Below are 21,818 nucleotides of genomic sequence, written 5' to 3'. Positions count from 1 at the left end.
TTTAACCTAGAAAGCAAATGCAAACTCATTGCTCTCTCTCAACGCATTATGACCACATGCTTGCAAGTCCATTTTGACAAGTCTGCTGAATAATCATATCGCTAGTTGGTCTCAGCTTCAAATATTTGAGTCGGTCTTTGGTATACTATTTGTAATACAAATATATTTAATGATAAAAATATTATATCTTAATAGTGAAAATATGAACCCATCTACATTTAGGGTCACAAAATCTCTGTAATTCATGCTCCAAATATATATTGTCTTTCAGAGCCGTCCCGATCATTGAAATTGTAGTTTTTTCTTTTGGTACAAATTGAAATTGTCGTTTGATTGTATCATACACTTTCTGCTTTCTGAGTCTTTGACTTGGTACTTGACTATTGTGAGTGCTCACATTAACATGTTACCTTCAACCAGAGCCAAAACTTCTTAAATGCTATCTGTTCTGAGTTGCTAGAGTGGCTGAAGCATGTGGACCTTAATACCTTATCAGTTATCATAGTATCACCGCCCAATTTTGACAAACTTAGCCACTACCATTATTTTTACCTAAATGCTGCTAGACTTTGTGATGTGATTATATACTTGACTATGTAAACATGCACCTCAAGAGCTCAACTAGGTGTATTCAATTGAAATTTTAATGAATTTTAAAAAAATTATAAACTTTTGCAGATTTCAAGAATTTTTATTAAATTTTCATGAAATTCATAAAAAAATCTAAGGAGAAAAAGTTAAAATTCTCATGGCCTTTGTTTTCTAAACAAAATTTATCAAAATTCACCACTTAATGAAATCTTTTAAAATCAATGAGTTATATACTTAAGATTTCTATAAAGTTTTAAAATTCTGACTTGAATACACTTAAATTGACTTTCAAATTCTTTTTAAATTCATTAGAATCTCAATTGAATACAATCCCAAAAGAAGAGAAACAGATTCATGTGAAATTTTGCTTCATCCAATATATGTTATAGCAAAGAGAACAAAGATCACAAAAATGAACCCACTTCATGATATCAGATATTACATTGCACACACAAAGTACTGAGGGAGAGAACCCCCTTGTATTTCATGGAGGATCCTAATCTGTTAAATGAAACATACATGAGCAGAGGGGAACATAAAATAAAAGCCATCCTCTGTCGCAAATAGCATATCGGTTTTATCTAGTCTGCTGTCACCTCCTGCTGGAATTTTGTATTGTTTTTGGGGATCCCTCAAATAGATCCATAAGGAAATTCTCCATATCATCAGCACTGTACCTAATGAGCTTCTCACTTATGTCATTGGAATGTCTTCCCACGAATGTCCGATAAGCTTGGATTACATTCAGGGATGTCGAGATTTGCAAGTCTTCTCGAAGCTGAGGATCTGGAATGAGCCATGCAGTTTGGGTCTTGTAAATTTCCTCAAAAGCAAGATAAAAGCTGCGGAGCCTTTCCTTAAGAAGGGTTTTTGAGATGGAATTTGAACCGGGGTTCTGAATGCCCTCCTCTTTCAGATAAGAAAGGATGGAACTCCAACTAGCTCTCTGGTAGTTCATTGCATGCTGTTGAAAGCTCCAGTTGTGCTTTTTAATCCATTCATCTCCAAATAAATGCCTCAGTTCATCCCCCTTAACCTTCTGAGCCATGTAATGTATATTGTTCATCAGAAATATGTGTTGCAAAGAATCATCCTTGTATAACTTGGACTTGTCATCAATGTTGCATTCCAGAGTCGAAGCAATTGATAGGAAGTGGCGAACCACTGGCAGAATTCTTCCTAAAGAATCCACTGAGGAATTTCTGCCCAAAGAATCAGTGCTTTTGCTCCCCTCTTCTGTAGTTGGACTCATGTCAGGAGACACTGAAATGGGATCATTTTCATCACAATTCTTGAAGAGCAAATTAAGGGTCTCGGCATAGTCTGTAAGAGTCCTCAGGTAATTCATCACATATCTGGTTAGAGGATGTATCCCTCCTCCTGAAATAGGGTTCGTCGAGGAGTTTGATGCAATGGCATTCTCAAATTCAAGAAAAGTTGCCTTCACAGAATCACCCAATCTCTTCAGAACCTCATGGCACTCAATGCTTAGAGAAGAACCAGCCTCGCCTAAGTATAAAGCATCCACATCAGGGAGAAGATCCGCCAGCATCTCATACATGTCAAGAATGCGGAACAACTTCTCAGGTTGGTGGGGGCCAATAGACATGGCTTCACCAAAATTCAGAAGCTGCAGCATTGAAGCCTTTGATGCCTCAACAAAACAATCTAAATAAACGGGTCCAAGCTCCCCAAAAATCTGATCACTGAGCCATTTCTCGCTAGCAAGATAAACTCGAACAAAGATCTTTATAACCCAGACCCATCTTCTGATTTTGGCATTCAAGGAACCCCACTCCATCTTCAGCACATCCTCAATGCTTAGTTTCTGCATTTCAAGAATGAAGAGGCACTCATCCAAGGCATCCTTTCGGATGCTGGTATATGCTTGGATGCATTCCTGATCATAATTGGAATTGAACATTAAATTTGCAATGCATCTGAGCTCGGAAATCACATCCGGATGAACCAAATCAATGATGAATTCCTCAGAGGCTCTGCTTACACTATCTCTTTGAAGTGAGTCCTCAACTGAGTCATCCCCAAAAGAGATTATTGAGCTCTCATCCACAGTATCCTCTTCACTTGAACGGAAAGACATGTGCTCCGGTTCAAAGGGCTGCCTGTTCTGAATAAGCATGTACTTAAACTCTTCCTCTAGCCTAGCCATTGCGATTTGAACAACATCATGAGCTCTTTGTAATAGCTCATACTCTTCATCATCTGTATTCAAACACAAACTCTCTAATCTTTCAATCAATCTTCGAGCCTCCTCCACAGCGTTCATGTACTCGATAGCCTCATTTGGGGCTGAATCCCAAATCATAGACTGATCTGCCTCCACACTCATGATCCTCTCCTGAATAGAATTAAGGCGACCTTCAGTCTCACCAAATTCCCCATCCTTTTTTTCATTGAGTGTGATCATGGTGGACAATTGGGTGCCAAGATCAGCCAAAATTTCCCTTTCACCATCTGTAAGGTTCTTCTTTGACCCCAATGCCCTCGCTATGTTTTTCGCTGCAGCAATTAAGTCTCCTTCTCCTTCCATTTCCGGATTTACAGATTTACAATCCCCCATAGCCAGACAAGAAACAGACCAAAAATGAACCAACAAGTCTAACTAAATTAAAACCTTCTCGGATCAACAGCAAGAGTTGAACCCCACACTCTTCCTACTTTAAAATCCTTACCACTGTGCTAGAACAACTTTGGCACTAGAACCAAAAACTCCTATTCCCTAAAATCTGAAAAGTAAAAGATACCCTCTTGCTGGCACAAACCAAAATCAATGCTTTTCTATCCACTGAAATGGTATATATTGAAAATTGGCAAAGACCCAACACAGAACACCTAGAATACTCGCCAAAATGAAGTGGGAACCCAAAAGCGATTGAGGAAAAGAAAAGTCCTGTGACTCCTGTCAATGATGAAGAAAAAGAACAATCTTTTTATTGTCAAGAAAAAGAAAAAAGATCAATCCTTTTAAACTTTTCAAAAGTTAGTAGTCAGTGGGAAATGAGAATCTCAATCACTATAAACAATAATAAGATCAGAGTAAAACAATCCAAAAGTTGAACAGCAAAACGATAGCTGTACTAAAGGCGATAATAGCAAAAGCCTACCTCTTGCAATCTCAACTTTTAGCTGTTTCCAGTACAAAAAGGACACCAAAGAGACCCAGGAGCTCCAAATCACAACACCAACATGAAAAGACAAAAAAAAAAAAAGTCTACTTCATAAACACCATGAAATGGGCTCTAAAAGAAGCTGGAGACGTACAAATCTCGAAACAAGTAAAGACCACAGACTTCAAGCAAAGATCCACCAGCCACTGAGAGCAGTAAAAAAGACTGTACGGACACGCATACCATGATATGGACAGCAAACTGTAAAGGTAATACTGGACCAATGGGTGAAGCTTACAAAGAAAACCAGAGTTTTCAGCTATATGACTTTGGGGTGCAACTTGCAAGCAATTTGTGCAACTTTTTCAATAGCCTTGAAATCTTGAATTTTATAGTTTTTTTTTTCTTGGTTTGACCATCTGGGTCAGTCTTCTGTCTAACCAGTAAGTAAAGCAGATTACGATGCTTAGAAAATGTTATTTATATGCTACGTATCTCAAAAGAGAATATGTGACGTAGATATACTATTACTCTTATCATATATAATGGACCGTCCACTCCTTTTTTTTTTTGGGTGTACAATAGTATAAAACCGTCAAAATCAAAGAAAAATAGTAATAAAACCATCATGAATCACATCTTTCCATTTTGTTTTAATTAATTAGTTACAAACATCAACTTGACTTGTTGTCCTTTGATGTTTAAAAAATTGCACAAGCCTAAAACATGTAATATATTTATAAAAAATACAATAATTTTTTGAGACTTAGAATCCAATTCATTTTATGAGTATTTTTTAAACTAAAATTGATAGTGATTTAAAATTTTTAATTAAGTTCTTTTATTTTTCTTCTTTGACAACTTTATGTTAGGTTTTGACTTTAAGATTTTGGGGCTTCATCCAAAATCTCGAAGTTAAAACCTAACATGCAGCCTCTACAAGCTCACTCTACACCCTAGAAGGGGAAATACCCTTCAAATCGGGGAATGACTTTATATATTATGAATTAAAAGAATTTTCTTATAAATTAAAAGTACTTTATTATGAATTAAAAATACTTTATTATGAATTAAAATAATTTTTTTTATAAATTATTATGAATTAAAATGATTTTCTTATAAAATTTAAAACACCCATGATTTCCATCTAAAAACTGTTTTTCTACAGAATCTAAACCTAATTATCTCTAATTTTTTTTCCATAGCAAAATTAATATATATTTTTTAAAATGTTGTTTTCTAGAAGAAGTCATTTTCCTTTTAAAAACTTTTTCAATCAAAACAAACTAACAAAGGAAAATATCCTAAAGTCTAAGTCAACTTCCAAATTCATGAATTTATATCATTACACTAACACACGTTTTATTAATGTTGCAAATTGCACCAAGATTGCCTTTTGATTCACGAATAATATTTAACCTAGCTAGCTAGCTAATTAGCACTAGGGATTAGGGAAGCTACAAGTTACATATATATATATATATATATCCTTCTATTGAGGTATATTTCAATTTATTTATGTTGAGGTATAACCTTGTTGGGGTCTACAAGAGTCGTTTTGTGTCGATCCGAACCGTTTATTTTTTACATCTTCATTGATAGATCATCCTTACAAAAAATTAACCAAATCAGAAATCATTTGTCTATCTAACTTTGATCAAACAAATTAACGGTTTCATCAAAAATATTTAGTTCGTATATTTATTTGATCAAAGTTAAATAGGCAAATGATTTCTGATTTTGCTAATTTTTTGCAAGGATGATCTATCAATGGAGATGTAAAAATTGAATGGTTCGGATCGACACAAAACGACTTGTGTGGGCCCCAATAGGACATACTTCAACATAAATAAGTTGAGGTATACTTTAATAGAAGTAGCCTATATATATATATGTTCTTTATTAATAAGGCATAACATACGACATTTTTTAGTCATAAATTCAAATTTTTAGTCTTCATTTTTAAGCCACAAAAAATATTTCTAAGCCACAATTAAAAAACAAAATCAAGTACGGAGAATGCAATACTATTCAAACTCAAGCATTACTAAGTAAGGTATTCAATTATATCCAAGTTTTAGTTTAATTTTTTTAAATTATTTTGAAAGTTTAGAGTTTATGGTATAGTCTTTAAAACTTAAGGCTAAAGCCCTAAAATCCTAAATATGAAGTCATAAAATTTAAACTCTAAATGCTTAAACCTTAAAACAATAATACATCATTCAACAAAGTGTAATTCTACAAAATTATAAAATGTAACTCTACAAGAGTTACATTCTGCATCATAATAAAATAAAGTGTAATTTTATGAGGGTTACATACGGCGTCAGGAAAAAAAGTTTAGTTTTAAGCCACTCTTTGTGTCTTTATAAATAAATAGATCTTTTATATGAGTTTATAAGTAAAACTTACAAATTTTTTTTTTTAGCTTTTTGTTAATTTACTTTATATCTATATCTTAGGTTTTGGGTCAGTAATTTTCATCGCTTATACATTTTCTTTATTATAATTGTTGATGAAAAATATATAATAGACATAAATTCGAAAAAATAAAGAACACAAAAAATAATTCACGAAAACTATAATTGTTTTTCACTTTGTTGGAAAAGTTATATATTATGTATAGATAGCACTACAATGTTATGACATGTGTAAAAGTCATTAAAAAAAAAGAAAATGCTTGGGTACTCAACTTTGAGTACTAATTTTGTACTTATCACAAATCACATGAGTCCATAATATGATCCATCATTTTCTCTTTCATAGTGGATTCCATCATAAGCTTATGTGATTGGTGATAAATATAAAAGGTAATACTCAAAGTTGAGTACTCAAGTAATGCCTTCAAAAAATGGAGATGTAAAATTCGACTGTCTTCATATAGACATCCAATGGGCCAATTAGCATTTTCACTTGGGAGTTCTTCATGCTTCTTCAATGTGAGTCGCATAGGCTAAGCCATGGGCTTTTTTCTTAACTCTTTAATGTGAGGCCCAATAGGTTAGGCCGAAAACTGATACAAACAATAATAGGGGTGGGCATCAACCCGTCCGAACCCGGCCCGCCCGCCTCCACCGACCCGCCAAGCAGCAAGCCGACCCGTCCGATCACTAACGGGCTGGTGTCGGCCCGCCCCCTTCCACCGACCGTCGAAGCCGGCCCGCCCGCCAAGCTTCCAGCCACCATCTTCTCAGGCAAGCCAGTAGCCACCATCTTCTCAGGCGCACTGCAAGTCTGCAACCACCTCCATTTTCGTCACCGTCCACCTCCATTCCGCCACCAACCACCTCCATTTCTACCACCAACCACCTCCATTTCCGTCACCGTCCACCATCGTCCACCATTGCAGCACAAGAACCACCTCCACCAGCCACCATTTCTCAGGCGAGCCACCTTCTCCTTCTCGGCATCTTCTCTCTTCTGCTTCTCCTTCTCCTTCCCGGCCAACCCATTTTCCGACTGTCTCCGACCCGTCCTCGACTGAGACCGAGCCGTTTAGTCCCGAGCCGTTTAGTCGGAGATGGTTTTGGTTCCCACCCGACCCACCCGCCCGATGCCCACCCCCCCTAAACAATAATATATCTTCCAAGGTTAATGGATAAAATGGAATTTCGATAGTTTAATAAAGAATAAATTATTTCATATAACTGATATATTGATATGTGGTATAAATAATTTATGTTTTATAATATAAATAGATATTATTAATAGTATACTCTACTAATATAAACATATCGTCCAATAATACCCTTACACGTTAAATTGATTATACCACATGACGATATAGTAAAATTAAATTAGATATACGTATATAACCTTACAACTTTACGTATGTTTGTCAGTTATAATGGTAAGTTTTGTTTGAATATTTCAACTAAACAAGAGAGAGGGATCTCCTTCAGGCGAGAATTTACAACTCTAATATATCGTACCATATTGATCTCCACACCACACCTACAACGAGAATTCGACTATCGATCATTCTTTCATTCTCTGAGTTATAAAAATAAGGAGTTGGACATGTTAAAACAATTCAATCATCACTTGATCGATCATACGTTACAGTTACACCAATGGATCGAGTTTAATACACTTGTTCTAGCAAGAGTAAGAATCATGATGAAATGGTGGGTTATCCCACCAAAAGAAGAAGCAAAACAAACCGCAAACTGCAAACTAAACCTTCCTAAAACTTAATCAAAGACACTCTCTCTCTCTACTTGGTTGTCTAAAACAATAACAATATTTCAGAAGAGATTGGTATTAAAATGGGATGAAAATTTTTTTTTTCCTTTTCTTGTTTTTATCTTTCTTCTTGTTTTTCTTGTTTTTTCTTTTCTTTTATTTTTTCCCATTAATTTTCAAGACTTTGGAAGAGGCTTCCCTTGAAGAAATGATCTGAATAGCTGAAGAGCTGCTCTGGGCTTGAAAAGTGGGACTTCATGACCTGCCCCTCTAACTGTTGCAAATGTGATCCCTTCATACACCTCTGTCCACCCTCCCACCTAATTCACAATTATATAATACGATAAATTAAATTCCAATGCCAAAGAAATCACATAAAATAATTAATTAATGAAAAAAATGTTTAATTAATTGTGATTATAATTAATTCGACGAACCTGCTTTTTTGTATACCAGGGGTACCATGGAATTTTGGTTGCTAATTTGAGTTGTGCCAGGGAGTACCTAGTTGCTGTAACTGGCACCACTGAATCAACGTCTCCACTGCATGGTAGCCAAGTATATATGATAAATCCTATATTTTTCTATATAATACAGGGCACATATATGCAACAAATTACAAGATGGCCAATTGCGTACCTGAAAACCCAAATTCTCAAACCAGCAGCTATCATGTCCCTGTAAATTGGAAGAACAGACACATCCGTGTCGTTCCAATTTCGATTCAAAACCTCACTGCAATATCCATCAAATTAATAACACATAATTATCAATATCACCACTTAATTAGATAATTAAACTAGCACGGGTTGATCACGAGTTGCAATATATGATCATCACCTGCAAGCAGTCCACCTATAAGGAATTTTAGTTGTGTTGGCATGGAGTGCTTTCTGTACTTCTGGCCTATTGTAATACACTTCAGCATGCTTTTCCGTACATGGATCATACCCATATTTTTGCCGGAATATCTACAAAAAAAAAAAAAAAACTACATTAAATATATAGATGTAAATTAAAGAGTAATGAAAATAGTTAACTAAATTAAATTAAATATATAGTACCTGTCGATGGGGCAAACGCATGGTGTTTTTTGAGGAAGTGGTTCCATCAGAGTGGTTGCAAGGGGGTGCATAAATATTGTACTGGTCTATGTTTCCAAATTCTTTGTCCATGGCATAGCTATACAGCGATTCACACTCGTCCGAGTTCTTCTGTCGCCGGAAATCGCATGTGTTGATCAGCTGGTGGTACGTTTTATCGGATATCATGGCGTGGCTCCACCAGTACGTCACCGTCCCTAGGTTATCATAGTAGTTGTCTGTCACTGCATTACCCACCTGCACCAATATTTTAATTATATTTATGGATATGTCAATTAATTCAATTTAATCCACGTACGTATTAGCTAGGCGGTTTTACAATATAATGCATTAATCACAGACCTAATCAGTAATTCATATTTAGTTTGATAATTAAGAGAATATTTTGAAAGAATATGGATGAGTTTAATCAATCATATATAGGTAGTAATGTACGTACCATTATTCCTTTTAGATTGATTGGGTGGTTGGAGTGTGCATTGTAGGTGATAATTGCTTTGGCCAGCTGAGGGACATAGTGGCCAGCATAGCTCTCTCCTGTGAGATATACTTCTCTCCCCTTGTATCGTGGGAATCGATCCAACCATCGGATTAAGAATTCCAATGAGTCCCTCGCTGAATCAGATATATGATATATCATACCACCCCCTTAGTTACTTAATATGCAAATATACTAATCACTAAAATAATAATATAAAACAAGTTATTGAATTTTTATATCCAATTTACACCACAAATGCTATATATATCCGAAGAAAAGAAGTAATTGTCTTTAAGGGGTGTCCCAACTCAGATTCTAATAAATTTCAAAAAAATTAAGATATTCCTAACTCAAATTTTAATGGATTCCAATAAAATTCAAGTGTTCTAAAAAAGTTATAAATTTTATTAAGAAAAAAATTGTAATAAATTTAGATGCATTTTTTACGCATAACAAATTCTATGAGAATTTTAACCAATTTTTTTGAATTTTGATAAATTTTATGAATTTTAAAATTTATTAAAATTCAATAAAATCTAAGTTATTGATACCTAAATCAAACAAAGCCAATATATGGATGCATATAATTAATAGGGTGCATATATTGGTAGCAATTAATGACTTTGTGCTGATTAATTAAATGTGGGCATGTTATTATCATTGCAATAATTGTATAGATTCACGTGTCATTTTGAAGCAGTACTCGAGTTGCTGTCGACTCATTAAAGACTAGCTAGCCGACTAGGACCGTAATAGAATCACTGTAAATTAATAAGGCATGCACTTAGGTAGTAGTCAACAAATTTATACGGCCTAGCTAACGTACAAGCTACTGATCAATGAATAATCCTAATTAAGCTCATGTTGAAATAATAATTAAATACGAATTTAAGATGGAGTAATGTTAATAATTAAATTGATAATAATTACGTAGGTACCAGTGCGGCGATCACCGGTATCAAAGAGATCGGAGGAGCGATTGGTGTAGGAGAAGCCGACGCCGGCCGGAGTTTCCAAGAACAAGAGGTTGGCCTCGGTGTTCCATGAGAAGTTGTTCAAGTAGAGCCCCGACGAGCTCTTGTTTATTCTAAATGGACCTATCTCTTCCGATGCACCATATGCCACAGACGAGCAACCAGGCCCTACTCATCATCATCATCACATGCAATTAATTAAGGGACATTAATTAAACAGCTTTTTAATTAATAACCAATTATAGTTGCAAGCAAAACCATGCATATATATGAGGCCAAATTATGGTTTGTCCTTTGGTGCATCATACGCTCCAGGCTTTCTGCTAAACTTAGCTGTGCCAAAGTATGCATTAATGATGCCTCAGTAGAGATACTGACAAGGTGGCCGGGCTTGGCAAACACACTGCAAATGGTTATGGCTAGCAAGCTTAATAATTGAAGTTTGAAATTTCAAACCATTTATGACTGCTTGTCGCTCCATGTATGCAATTTAATTAAGTTTTAATAGATATCAGAGAGAGAAATATATCTACAGACTTAATTTGTCATGTGAAAACAAACTTATATTTATCGGCTGTATACAATTTATGTATATATTTTATAATGTATTAAGTCATGTGATAAAAAATAAAATTAAGTTTTACTCGTATTTTTTTGTTATTGGTGGGTTCTACTTTATGTATTAGATGAGCATGGAAGATAGCTGGTAAAGCAGTTGTGTACGTTTATGTATTCTCTGCAAAACTGTAACATATCCATATATTTCCATTGGTAGTTAGTTCCTCATCATTCCTTGCCACCGGTAGGCCATCATGTGGATTCTACTTCTACTAATTCCCGTTTTATTTTTTTATTTTTTCCTTCCCATTTTGTGTATGAAACTATGAAATCTAAGAAATACATGACCTTTCCAAAGAATACATTTGTCCTTCACCTTAATTAAACATTAATGCCCGTTAACTAATTAATAAATGGGGTTCCAGTTCCGAAAAACTGAAATTTATAAATGCAAAAAAAGGACATCCAAGAAGTAATTAATGCTTAACAAAATATATATATTTACTGGAAATCTAAGTAATTAATGCTTAACAAAATATACATTTTCTAAAATATATAATTTGTTCCCATGTCGGCAACCATATATAGTATTACCTGTCCAATTAAAGCATATATATAACCTACCAAAAGTAATTAAAATGATGCAAATAAATATAGATCACTTTGAGTTTTTGAGGCAATATAACAGTAGTGATCAGTATAAATATAACTTCCAATCCACCTCAAGAATAATGTAAACCCAAATAATACATAGCCAAACAACCATGTTAATTAATCTAAGTTGTAATTAAATGTTACCTCCATTGAGCCAAACAACCAAAGGTTTTGACAAGGGTTGATGGACAGCCTCAGTGAGCCAGTAAAAGAGGGCTCTACCCACGCGTTGGTTCACAGTGACATACCCTGAAAACTGCTGGAAAGACACCTTGGGTTGCCCAGGAAGTCCTACAATCCTATCAGCCTCTTCTCCTTCTTCACTAATTAGTTCTCTTCCATGACTGGCCGTAGTACTAGCACTAAACAGTCCAAGAAGCAGAACAAAGACCGTGGAAATCACTAGGATCTGTGTTTTGGCCATGACTACTACCATGGCCTTAAAAATTAATGGAAGAAGAAGAAGAAGTAAGGAGAGCTAGGTAGCTGGCCGGAGCAAATTGAAAATTGTAGTAGTAGTAATAGTACTAATACTCTTCCTAGTTGTGTGTATGTGATGGGAAGTAAGACTGTGCTATTCAGCAGCATGGATTAAATAGGAGAGAGAAAGAGATATAGATCCAGAGAGAGTGTACGTTACAGAGGGAGAGAGAAGGTTATGAATGTCCTAACCCAATAAATAATGATTTGGGCACTCAATATATTTGTTAACTGGGGCAACTCATGCCCTGAAAAGACAATTATATCCCCAAAATAATAGTGAACCTCTGTGATAAGAGGGGGTGCCCCAAAACCTGTAGGAACATAAATTCTGGGATTTTTACAGCTAAGGAGGGGTTTCTTAATCTCTATCTTAATTATAAGGGCAATGGGATCACATGGTTTTCTCATGCCCATGAAACAGTCCCTTTAATCCTCCATTAATTCCTCTTGTATTCAAATACCAGACTTTGACCACCTATTTTGTTTTTCTCCTTTTATTTTTATTTTCTTGTGTGTTTTTGCTTGGATAACATTTAATATGTGTTCATTCTGATTAGATGTTTGTAATTTAATAATTTTGTCATATAAGGTAGTTGTGGAATATTTAATGTGATTGGACATTAGACTGATATTTTGGCACTGCATTTTTGCGGCCTCAGTTCTGGAAATTATTGTTCATTGGATTATTGGAAGGAGCTTAGAGGAAAAGCAGCTTAAAAAGTCAAAACTGACTGCCAATAAAAATAAAATTTATTTTGTAATTTAAGCAATATCAAATTTTATTTTTATTATATTTAAATTCATTCACATTTAAAAAGTGTTATAAATTTATTCATGAAGCCTTAGTTACCAATAACTAGCTAGAATGTCTGGGATGATCATAAGTTACCACTCTCATCCTCAAATTTAATTAGCCTACATATATATATATGCAAATTAATTTCATGTTTAGTATATATGCTAAGGACTAGCTCTTGTCTAATAGCTAGCTATAATATCTACACCATATATCATATATGATGAACCAGAAACTTTATTTTTGGAAAATTCTGAAAAAAATATATATGGTCGATTGGTCACCATAATATACAAAGCAGTTCTATGTACTTGTATATTAAATCAAGGGGCTTTTTCTTAGTTTCATAGTTATCTTTACGTGCACGCGAGGAGGGCTTCATTGATTTCTAAAAGTGGCATGGTGTGTGTGTGTGGGTGTGGCCATGGTGATAATGACCATGACCACATGATGCATGCATGATAGCAGCTCTTTTGGATTTTCACTGCATGCCTTCCTCTTCCAAAGGTTAATATATTGTGAATAACACGAGCTTCATCCTCCACTATTTTGTATTTACCCAAACTTAGCACTGTCCAGTACGTCAATAACCATCATAACCTCCTCCAATATCTATCTTTGCAATCATTATATAAATTAAGCTTTTTTCTTTTCTTTTTTTTCCTGTTCCAGATATTAATTTTAGGTAGTACTTATATATTGTGCAGACCTTTTGGTAAGCTTGACAAGGACTTTAAAAGATTCTATGCTTGAAATTTCTAATTTTGTTGCCAATATGTACGGTACTTCTGCATACCTTTCCTTTTCTGTATACATGGCCGGAATATATATATATATATATATATGAAATACATGTTTCTACATTAACTTTAAGTCTGCATTTCATATATGTATGATATACCACATGTCTGGATTTAAAAGAATTAGGAATTCCAAGTAATTAAAGAAGTAAAACTTTGATAAATGAAAGAAAAATTAATATGTATGAAGAAAGTAGTTAGTACGTTTCTGTTTACATAATATACATGTATTTATATCTAGTAGTAGTAGTAGTAGACTAGTAGTAGAGTAGGCGTAGAGGAGTGGAAATATTGATGGTATTTATGACATATGGTAGAGGGCACAGAGCAAGACAGAGAGTGGTTGGGTCGAATGGAAGATTAATTGAAGGCCCTTCAAGCCCCTCTTAAACACTACTACTGTACTGTAGTAGTCTGTAGTCGATCTGTACCCACAAGTCATAATTGAAAACAGCAACAAAGAACCAGACCGAGAGTTAATGTGAAGCAAGTAATTAAGTGCGCCATATATGAGAGGTGAGTCACTTTCACTTAGTCAATACTCTCTCTCTCTCTCAATTCTCAACCTGCAGAGAAACCTTGAAATGCTCATGAGTACATGATCCGGAGTAATGTAAAGAGCACCAACATGTGTACTATTTTTTTAATAAAATTAACACTTACTATGTAAGTGATCGAGTCTCATCTTTACTAGATAAATAGTACACAAATGGTGCAAAAAATATAATATAGCTAGTATATTTGAATGTTTATATGTGCTCATTTAGGTGGATTTTGGTTAATTACCCTCAGATTTTCTTTTGACGAATTAATAAAGACAAATTTAATTAATAGGATAATCCTCATATATAATTAATTAACCTACTGTTTTCCCAAATTTCACTTAATTTCTCGTGCATGGTGATAATTAAGTAGCTAGCTATGAGCTAGCATACATATTTTTAACTTTGACTTCAACTATGTAAATAATTCAAGTGGGGCTTAGGCTATTAGCTAGCTTCAAATTCAAATATGTACATACAAATTAAACAATGCAATATTAATCATAACAATATATCTCTTGCTTCTCAAATTCATACACTCAAAAGGTTCGCATCATGATCTGCATGTGTGACTGTGTGATGATCTGATGAAGGTATCAGAATGGTTAGTCTGGACTGGGGGTCCCACACTGCCACTGTGACTGAAATATAGTTAGATGCGTACGTAGCCCTGAACGGTGGTTGTGAGCCTGCAGCTAAGCACACGTACTCTCTGTATGCCCTAACCATGCATCCATCGCTGTCCAATCCATGCCCTACGGCTAGATAGGTTTGGACCATATAACATATATGCTTTCATCTCAAATATTTATATTTGTTCAAGAAAACAATATATAAGATCTTTGGAAAAAAAAAAATGTTTTATATAATTAACGGTACTTTCAGTGTTTATCTATTTTATTATGTGACTTGGTACATAACGAAAGAAATTAGATATATTAAACGTATTTGCAACTGAAGGGCCCAACTTAATTATGGCATCTTAATTGTCTAGCATATTGATATCGTGCACAAACTGATGGAATGCATGGTTCCACATCTTTTGTGGAATTTCCTGTACTTTTTTTTTTTGGCCATGGGAATTAATTTCCTGTACACTAGTTACCTATAGTCTCTTATTTTATTTGTGTTTGTATAAGGCATGTTCTACATACCAGATCAGTTGACAACATAAAATATATATTCGTGTTGTTATATTGTGCATGTGGATCACACATTTAATATTAATTAACTTGTTCATTTTTTTTTTTGACAAGGGTAGCAATTTTCATACTCTTATTTTATACATTTGTATTATTCCTTGATCTTCCTTATTTTTCTTCTTTTATTTATTCAATTATCAAAACAACAAAAAAATGCAAACTTACAAAATTAGAGTGTAAAAATGGCCACTCTTTGACAAAACCTGTTTAATCGTCTAAATCCGTAAGTAGGACATCGATTTTTCCCATTTTGGTTTTATAATTTTTAAGCTTAAGTTACCTATAGAAAGCCAAACTAGATCGATAGTTATCATGAAATCTCATCGATCAATATTTATCCGTTTTCTATGAATGTAGCCATATATTGTATCTGACCAGCTAGTTTGGTCAAGAAAGTTTGTGGTCAAACTTTGTTTTAAGATATTGGATAATCCTTCTAAATATTCATCCACACGGCTACATATACAATATTATTTTTTTGGGCGGTAGGTACATATACAATATGTTTAATTTATTGGAAATTAATCAAACATGGTCCCCACTAAATGAATGATTTTTCCGTTGGGCACAGGTGAAATAATTAGAGAGGGGAAGTAGCTAGCTCCTTTGCTTCTAGTTGAAGAAGATAATGATCAAGATGATTTGGGTCCCCTGCTGGCTTTGGAAATATGAATATCGTGGATATGGACCAATAGCACTATAGTGTAGAGAAGTTGCCGCGATAGGCGGTACGTAGTTGTATTATAATTATTTAATTTCCCTCACATTTCGTTATCAGTTTTCTTAATATTAAAAAAGGTCTTAAGATTGACACCTCTTTCTCAAATAAAAAAAAAAGTTCAGACATGGTGAATTGGCCCGAAATATTGGGCCTCCACTTACTAGCAAAGGTCCTGAAACAAGATACAAGTTACAAGTTACAACCAATTAACTCTTTTTTGTGTTTGTGGCCAAAAAAAAAAAAAAAAAAAAAAACTCTTTTTTGTGTTTGGTCCAACTAATTTATTTATTTTGAATCTCAAACGCACCTATCCTGATAAGGCCAAAATTCGACCGTTGCAAATTTCCATTCTAATCCCAAACGGTAACCTCTCACACCAAAATGCATGTAATATTAAATTGTACATGAATTTATTCAATTTTCCAGTTCAATCTCTCTGTCTTCTCTCTCTCTCTCTCTCTCTCTCTCTCTCTCTCTCTCTCTCTCTCTCTCTCATATCAAAGTTGTGCTTCTTTTCCCTCTTTCTTCACAGAATTGAAGGTACTCTCCTCATACATAACCTGATGGAGAACATGCAAGAAATGCCTCCTAAAAGTCCAATTCAATCAGAAAAGACATTTTCCGAATGCATAACACCACCTCCACTCCAACACAAGGATGAAAATTCCCAAAACTCCGGCAACGATGTACGCAAAACCACCACCCCGGATCGCCTTAAAGTCCCCAAGGCATTTAAGTTCCCAGAAAGGTATACAAGAAATTAAATCTTTCATACATATTTGTTATATATATATATAAGATGATTGATTATTGCTTATATTTACTTTTTTTTTAATAAATTGTGTAGGTATACAAGCCCAACTGATCTGATAATATCCCCTGTAACAAAAGGCCTTCTTGCTAGAAACAGAAAGGGTGGCTCACTCTTGCCCCCTAGCAAAAATCTACTCAAGCCTAAAGGTACATATCACTGCATTATCATTTAACAGAATTAAATTACAAATTCTGACGCAGAAATTTCATTTGGGTAGCTATGTTTTTGGTTGAATTGAAATTATTGGTTTTTGTCGCTGCTCCAGATTCAGGATTTGCAGCTGTGGGAAGCGGGCCTATTTCAGAATTGAAGTATGAGTGCAATAATTGAAGACTATGAGACACTTTTGGGACTTATCCAGCAGCTTTTTCTTTCTTTCTTTTTTTCTTTCTTTCACGTTTTAGGGTCAGTGAAATTCGGTGGTATGTGGTTTTGGCAGTCCTTTAGTAGATTTTGGATTGGAAATAGTTGTGAATGAATAATGAGATTCTTCACTCTTCAAGATATTGTACTTGTTGAAACCATGGACAAGAAACAATACAATGCAGAGCAAGATATTGTACCTGCCTTTTGACTATTCACAATTTCACATTGCCATTGTTGAAGTCGTGACAAGAAAGAATACAATGCAGAGCAATGTATACAAGAAAGAAAAAAATTATTTGTAATGTATCAATTGATTATATTTTGTATTATATTTCTCTAATACAAGACATGGATGGTTCTTACATATATGATATATCAAAACATGTCTGTTGAGATAGTACAAATAACAATGCTCGCAATAACACTAATTTGGAACATTAAAACATTATTCGAAATAAAATTTTACAACAAATGAAGCAAAAAAACCCAAGAAGGTTGTGGTCAGGCTTTTACCAACTAATATTAATGGTTGCAAATGAAATTCGCACTCTCAATTCCTTAAGCCACAAAACTTTTAATTCTAGTTTCATGCTTCCAAATGGGTATGTATATATATAACAACTGATGGGGCTAAGGCTTGTTTGTTTTTCTCACTCTAAACGAACTTCGTACCATTGAACTGAACCAACATCTCCATGGATTTCAAGTTCACAAACAGACCTTACTAGATAAGAAACCGCGTCATCCATGCTTTCAAATCTTGCAAGGTCAGGAGGAAGGTTCTTGGCCGGCCAGTTTTCCAGCCAAACTTTTAACTTGGCCCTCAACTCTTCCTCTGAAACAAACTTCTCATCCTCTCCTGGTTCCAGTAACACATAAGTTTCAGTGTTATGGTATATCCTTCTCCTCCTCACTGCACAAACCTGACCAAAATTGCAACACAAAATTTAAAAACCAGAGCTTCATGCTCAAGTAAATAATTGTGATTCTGAATTTGATGTGTTACTTAAGTCACTCACTCCATAATTTGTAAATGTACAGTTTGTCCAACTAATGAAGTCATGATAAACTTAATAGGTAGTGCCATAAATGTGACATAAATCTTAATACAATAATGCTAGACTCATTAAATTTATTCATCAAATTTGCTTACCAAAGGATGCATAAGTTGATCCAATTTTGAAAAATGAAATACTAACACAACACTTGAATTTGATGAGTGTAGCAGTACTCATCTTAATATTACCTTGACCGTGTCTCTGTGCTCGGTTTTGATTTTAAACAGTTTGAGATGGACTGAAGAACCCAAGTACTCATTTTTGCCTGTTGGCATCAGATGAATTAATGGAGCTCGAATATGGTGTTTTCTTGCTTCTTTGCCTGGAGATATAATACTGTTAGTGATGTTAGAATGCTATAATGTGCTAGTTTTTAATAGCAAAAATGACAGACTGGACTAAACAGTATCAAAGGCTTAACTTCTTTAGCTCATCAAAACGAGAAAGTGAGCATGCTTAGGTATCATCACCTAATTTAGCTGAGGAAAGGAGTGTACCCACTCCCCAAATTGACTGAATTTACGGTTTTAGTCTTTTTATTTGCTGCTTTCATTTAAGTGCATAAAACCCATCTTTCAATTTCAGCTAAGTTTAAGACATTAACTATGTTCATGAACATAAAGTATAAATTCAAATTAACTCATCCCCTGAACCATCAGCTTTCGAAGACATACATTTAGAGCAGAGCTTACAGTTGAAAGACAGAACTACTCCACTGTGGAATAACTGTTTCTTCAAGGCTCCTTCAATTGGAACCATTTTGCTTCCAAAGTACAGCATCTTGGTGTAATCCAATCCTACTACATATCAAAACAAGCTTGGCAGATAACATGCTAAAACTGAGCCTCTGGTATCTTAAACTTGTTACCCTCATATTTCATTGTAATTTCAATTCTACCCCCACAAATTGTATCCAAGCCCTCAGACCAAAAAGAATTGTATCCAAGCCCATGATCACACATGGGCCATGTTCACAGATGGGCCATGCTCTCAAAATGGGCCATCGTCACAAATGGTCCGAATTCTATACCTTCTTTTTCCCGCGTGAGCAAGTTAGTTCGTTTTCTTCTATTTTTGGGCACAAGAGGTGCAGTCAGTTCAGACCAAAAAAAAGAAGAGAAAAAAGAACAAAGAGGTGCAGTCAGTTAATCAGTTGGTGGAAATGGCGCTCAGTTACTTTGTTTGCCATAACAAAAATATGAAACCCCCCGAGGTTGTCTCCTTGCCTGCCCTTTTTAGCTCCTCTATGTCTCTCAAGCGCAGCCAAACCTGTCATTTTCGTCTCACGCCCTAACTCTAACTATCGACCCTAGTTTTGTGCTTTTAAGGATACAACCTTTTTTCTCTTGGTGGGATCTACCAAGATTCTTCAGGAGCTTCTGGGTTTGATTTGATTTTTGAGTTTGAGGTGTGACTGATTAATTGAAGCCGAGGATTGATATTCAAACGGGTTCTTGAAGATTCAAGTAGGTACGCTTTATCTAATTACTGATAGAATGTTGATTATTTTGGTGTTTCATTTAGTGCTAATCCTGCACAAAACCCAGTTGCCAAAATTGAAGATATGCATTTCTTAAGGGTTTGATCTGTACTGAATTTGGTATGTGATATTAAATGATTATGATGTTTATACTTTAAGGTGCTACCATATATGCTTCTTTTTATGCTTGTGATGATGATTGTAATGTTGTATTTAGTGATCAAGCCATTTGCATATTTAAAATCCAGTAACCAGAAATCTTGGTCTATCCAAGATTTTTTCTTGTTCTTTTTCTTTTATTTCTATCTTCAAAAAAACATATGTGTGTTGTCACATTGTGTATGATAGTTAATTTTGGGTTGTTGATTTTGTTCCAACTGTGCAGTACTTGAATACCTATTAGAGACAGGCATAGCACAGGGGATAGTAATAAAGTCATGGATCATGTATATAGGAATGATAGTAGTAAACAATTTGAAGCTGATCGGGTTAATCACCGCCGAAGTTCAAGCCCTTCTTCTTCCTCTTCCCCATCATCAAGTTCATCGGTGGATTCATATGTTATTGACAAAGATGATGCTAATCCCCCTCTGGAAACTAAACAAGGGCCTCCCTCATCACCGGAGGCTTCTCCCCCTTCTGCTAATTGGAGCATACAAAGTGGATCATCTTCACAATCCCTTCAAATTCCGAGACCTGCTGGATATGATCCAAGTCGAATCCCTTCGTCTATTTTCGCCAGTAAACCTTCATCAGCCATGGATTGGAGTGTTGCTTCAAATGAATCACTGTTTAGTCTTCATGTGGGGAACAACAGCTTCTCAAGAGATTTTCTGATGTTGAATAAATCTGGGGAACTGACCAGGCCTGATGAGCTCTTTATCATTCCAACCCCGCTTCCCCCACTTCCCCCGGTTACTGAAACTGAGATTGTTGAAACCAAGAGTCCGGAGGTGGAGATAAAGATGGTTCCAAATGAGAGTGAAAATGTGGAGGAAAAGAGTGTAGAAAGCATGAGTTTAAAGGTGGTGGAAATAGACTCAGTAGAAACAGAAGCTTTACCAGCTGAAACCAAAGATAAGCTGCCTGTGAGTGAGGAAATCCAGAATTCTGCTACCTCTTGCCGTTCTAGTAGCAATAACAGCGCCTGCTCGTTCCAATTTCCATTGTAAGTCATATTACTTCCATTCCATGTACACAGGAATGTTTATATGTCTACCAACTACAAATGCAGGAACAAAATAATCCTTAAATGCTCATTCAACCTGTTAGCTTGACACATAGAGTTGGCCCTTTTGCTAGCCAAGAACTTAAAATTTTAGGGTCTAGTAGTTTAGTGATTATCATAACATGTTATTGGAGCTTTGATTGTCGGAGATTCTGGGTTCGGAACTTTTAATCCCATCTCCTTACTTCTTTGTTGGTTTGAAGATGCAGGGTGGGGTTGCACCTTTTCTTTACCTCTCTGCGTGCAGAATGAGGCTGCACGTGAGGGAGAAGGGTGTCCCTTTCAAAATCAATATAAAAATATAGTAGTAACTAGTAATGTTTCAGTCTAGTTAATTAATTAAGTCCAACATCCAATTTTGATCTAGCAAATAATCACATACGATTCTTGCAGGGTATTTTCTTATTTATTCACTGGTCAGCTGAAGCATTGTACTTAATAGCCCTTGCTGTTTTCTGCAGGTTGGCAGGTAATGATGTTGAAAGAAATAGTACTAGAAAGATGGACTCAGTAAAGCATCAGCCAGAGGTGAACATACAGCAGCAGCAGATGGTGAGGCGTGAAGAGTCTCAAAGTGGCCCTGAAACACCCCTAATGAAGGATACAGCAACTAGTTGGTATTCTTGCTTTGTTTGCTGCGCTGGCTGTCGTTAA

The 21,818-nt window shown here is 35.2% G+C and overlaps 5 protein-coding genes across 8 annotated transcripts; 2 read left to right on the top strand and 3 right to left on the bottom strand.

Annotated features, from left to right (window-relative positions):
• Window positions 1–942: 942 nt before the first annotated feature.
• On the bottom strand, window positions 943–4,116 carry EXO70E1 (exocyst subunit exo70 family protein E1). The gene is made up of 2 exons (XM_086242682.1): window positions 3,717–4,116; window positions 943–3,511 (listed from the first exon to the last, which is right to left on the bottom strand). Exon 2 carries the CDS (start codon window positions 3,170–3,172, stop codon window positions 1,184–1,186), a length of 1,989 nt encoding a protein of 662 aa, XP_086098808.1. The 5' UTR covers window positions 3,173–3,511; window positions 3,717–4,116; the 3' UTR covers window positions 943–1,183.
• A 3,589-nt stretch (window positions 4,117–7,705) lies between these two features.
• Window positions 7,706–12,224, bottom strand: SCPL25 (serine carboxypeptidase-like 25). Of its 2 annotated transcripts, none has more exons than XM_086239169.1 (8): window positions 11,819–12,224; window positions 10,427–10,630; window positions 9,447–9,622; window positions 8,969–9,244; window positions 8,745–8,875; window positions 8,544–8,639; window positions 8,342–8,447; window positions 7,706–8,224 (listed from the first exon to the last, which is right to left on the bottom strand). In XM_086239169.1, exons 1-8 carry the CDS (start codon window positions 12,108–12,110, stop codon window positions 8,081–8,083), a joined length of 1,425 nt encoding a protein of 474 aa, XP_086095295.1. In that variant the 5' UTR covers window positions 12,111–12,224; the 3' UTR covers window positions 7,706–8,080. The 2 variants fall into 2 exon arrangements, with proteins under 2 accessions (XP_086095295.1, XP_086095296.1); XM_086239170.1 differs by having other exon boundaries at window positions 10,442–10,630.
• A 4,533-nt stretch (window positions 12,225–16,757) lies between these two features.
• LOC147288463 (hydroxyproline-rich glycoprotein family protein) lies at window positions 16,758–17,589 on the top strand. The gene is made up of 3 exons (XM_086242436.1): window positions 16,758–16,966; window positions 17,066–17,178; window positions 17,298–17,589. Exons 1-3 carry the CDS (start codon window positions 16,782–16,784, stop codon window positions 17,360–17,362), a joined length of 363 nt encoding a protein of 120 aa, XP_086098562.1. The 5' UTR covers window positions 16,758–16,781; the 3' UTR covers window positions 17,363–17,589.
• A 211-nt stretch (window positions 17,590–17,800) lies between these two features.
• Window positions 17,801–19,290, bottom strand: CRR7 (chlororespiratory reduction 7). 2 transcript variants are annotated; one of them, XM_086241819.1, is made up of 3 exons: window positions 19,149–19,290; window positions 18,645–18,778; window positions 17,801–18,321 (listed from the first exon to the last, which is right to left on the bottom strand). In XM_086241819.1, exons 1-3 carry the CDS (start codon window positions 19,234–19,236, stop codon window positions 18,049–18,051), a joined length of 495 nt encoding a protein of 164 aa, XP_086097945.1. In that variant the 5' UTR covers window positions 19,237–19,290; the 3' UTR covers window positions 17,801–18,048. The 2 variants fall into 2 exon arrangements, with proteins under 2 accessions (XP_086097945.1, XP_086097944.1); XM_086241818.1 differs by having other exon boundaries at window positions 19,131–19,280.
• Window positions 19,291–19,813: 523 nt separating this feature from the next.
• On the top strand, window positions 19,814–21,818 carry LOC147288461 (uncharacterized). Of its 2 annotated transcripts, none has more exons than XM_086238932.1 (3): window positions 19,814–19,922; window positions 20,322–21,104; window positions 21,626–21,818. In XM_086238932.1, the coding sequence occupies exons 2-3, from the start codon at window positions 20,374–20,376 to the stop codon at window positions 21,816–21,818; spliced, it is 924 nt and encodes a 307-aa protein (XP_086095058.1). In that variant the 5' UTR covers window positions 19,814–19,922; window positions 20,322–20,373. The 2 variants fall into 2 exon arrangements, with proteins under 2 accessions (XP_086095058.1, XP_086095057.1); XM_086238931.1 differs by having other exon boundaries at window positions 19,870–19,926.

The sequence above is a fragment of the Dryas octopetala genome, chromosome 4 (assembly GCF_963921425.1).
Source record: "Dryas octopetala chromosome 4, drDryOcto1.1, whole genome shotgun sequence".
Taxonomy (NCBI): domain Eukaryota; kingdom Viridiplantae; phylum Streptophyta; class Magnoliopsida; order Rosales; family Rosaceae; genus Dryas; species Dryas octopetala.
The sequence above is the reverse complement of the archived record's forward strand: the minus strand, read 5'-3'. Positions and strand labels throughout refer to the sequence as shown.

Coding starts and splice junctions, on each gene's coding strand:
- CRR7 (XM_086241818.1), bottom strand. CDS start 19,236: ATGCTGTACTTTGGAAGCAAAATGGTTCCAATTGAAGGAGCCTTGAAG. Junction 18,779..19,130: donor CTGTAAGCTCTGCTCTAAAT/GTATGTCTTCGA, acceptor TTATATCTCCAG/GCAAAGAAGCAAGAAAACAC. Junction 18,322..18,644: donor AGCACAGAGACACGGTCAAG/GTAATATTAAGA, acceptor AATTTTGGTCAG/GTTTGTGCAGTGAGGAGGAG.
- LOC147288463 (XM_086242436.1), top strand. CDS start 16,782: ATGGAGAACATGCAAGAAATGCCTCCTAAAAGTCCAATTCAATCAGAA. Junction 16,967..17,065: donor GCATTTAAGTTCCCAGAAAG/GTATACAAGAAA, acceptor TAAATTGTGTAG/GTATACAAGCCCAACTGATC. Junction 17,179..17,297: donor AAATCTACTCAAGCCTAAAG/GTACATATCACT, acceptor TCGCTGCTCCAG/ATTCAGGATTTGCAGCTGTG.
- SCPL25 (XM_086239169.1), bottom strand. CDS start 12,110: ATGGTAGTAGTCATGGCCAAAACACAGATCCTAGTGATTTCCACGGTC. Junction 8,448..8,543: donor TTGAGAATTTGGGTTTTCAG/GTACGCAATTGG, acceptor GCTACCATGCAG/TGGAGACGTTGATTCAGTGG. Junction 8,225..8,341: donor CCTGGTATACAAAAAAGCAG/GTTCGTCGAATT, acceptor ATTGTGAATTAG/GTGGGAGGGTGGACAGAGGT.
- EXO70E1 (XM_086242682.1), bottom strand. CDS start 3,172: ATGGGGGATTGTAAATCTGTAAATCCGGAAATGGAAGGAGAAGGAGAC.
- LOC147288461 (XM_086238932.1), top strand. CDS start 20,374: ATGGATCATGTATATAGGAATGATAGTAGTAAACAATTTGAAGCTGAT. Junction 21,105..21,625: donor TGCTCGTTCCAATTTCCATT/GTAAGTCATATT, acceptor TGTTTTCTGCAG/GTTGGCAGGTAATGATGTTG.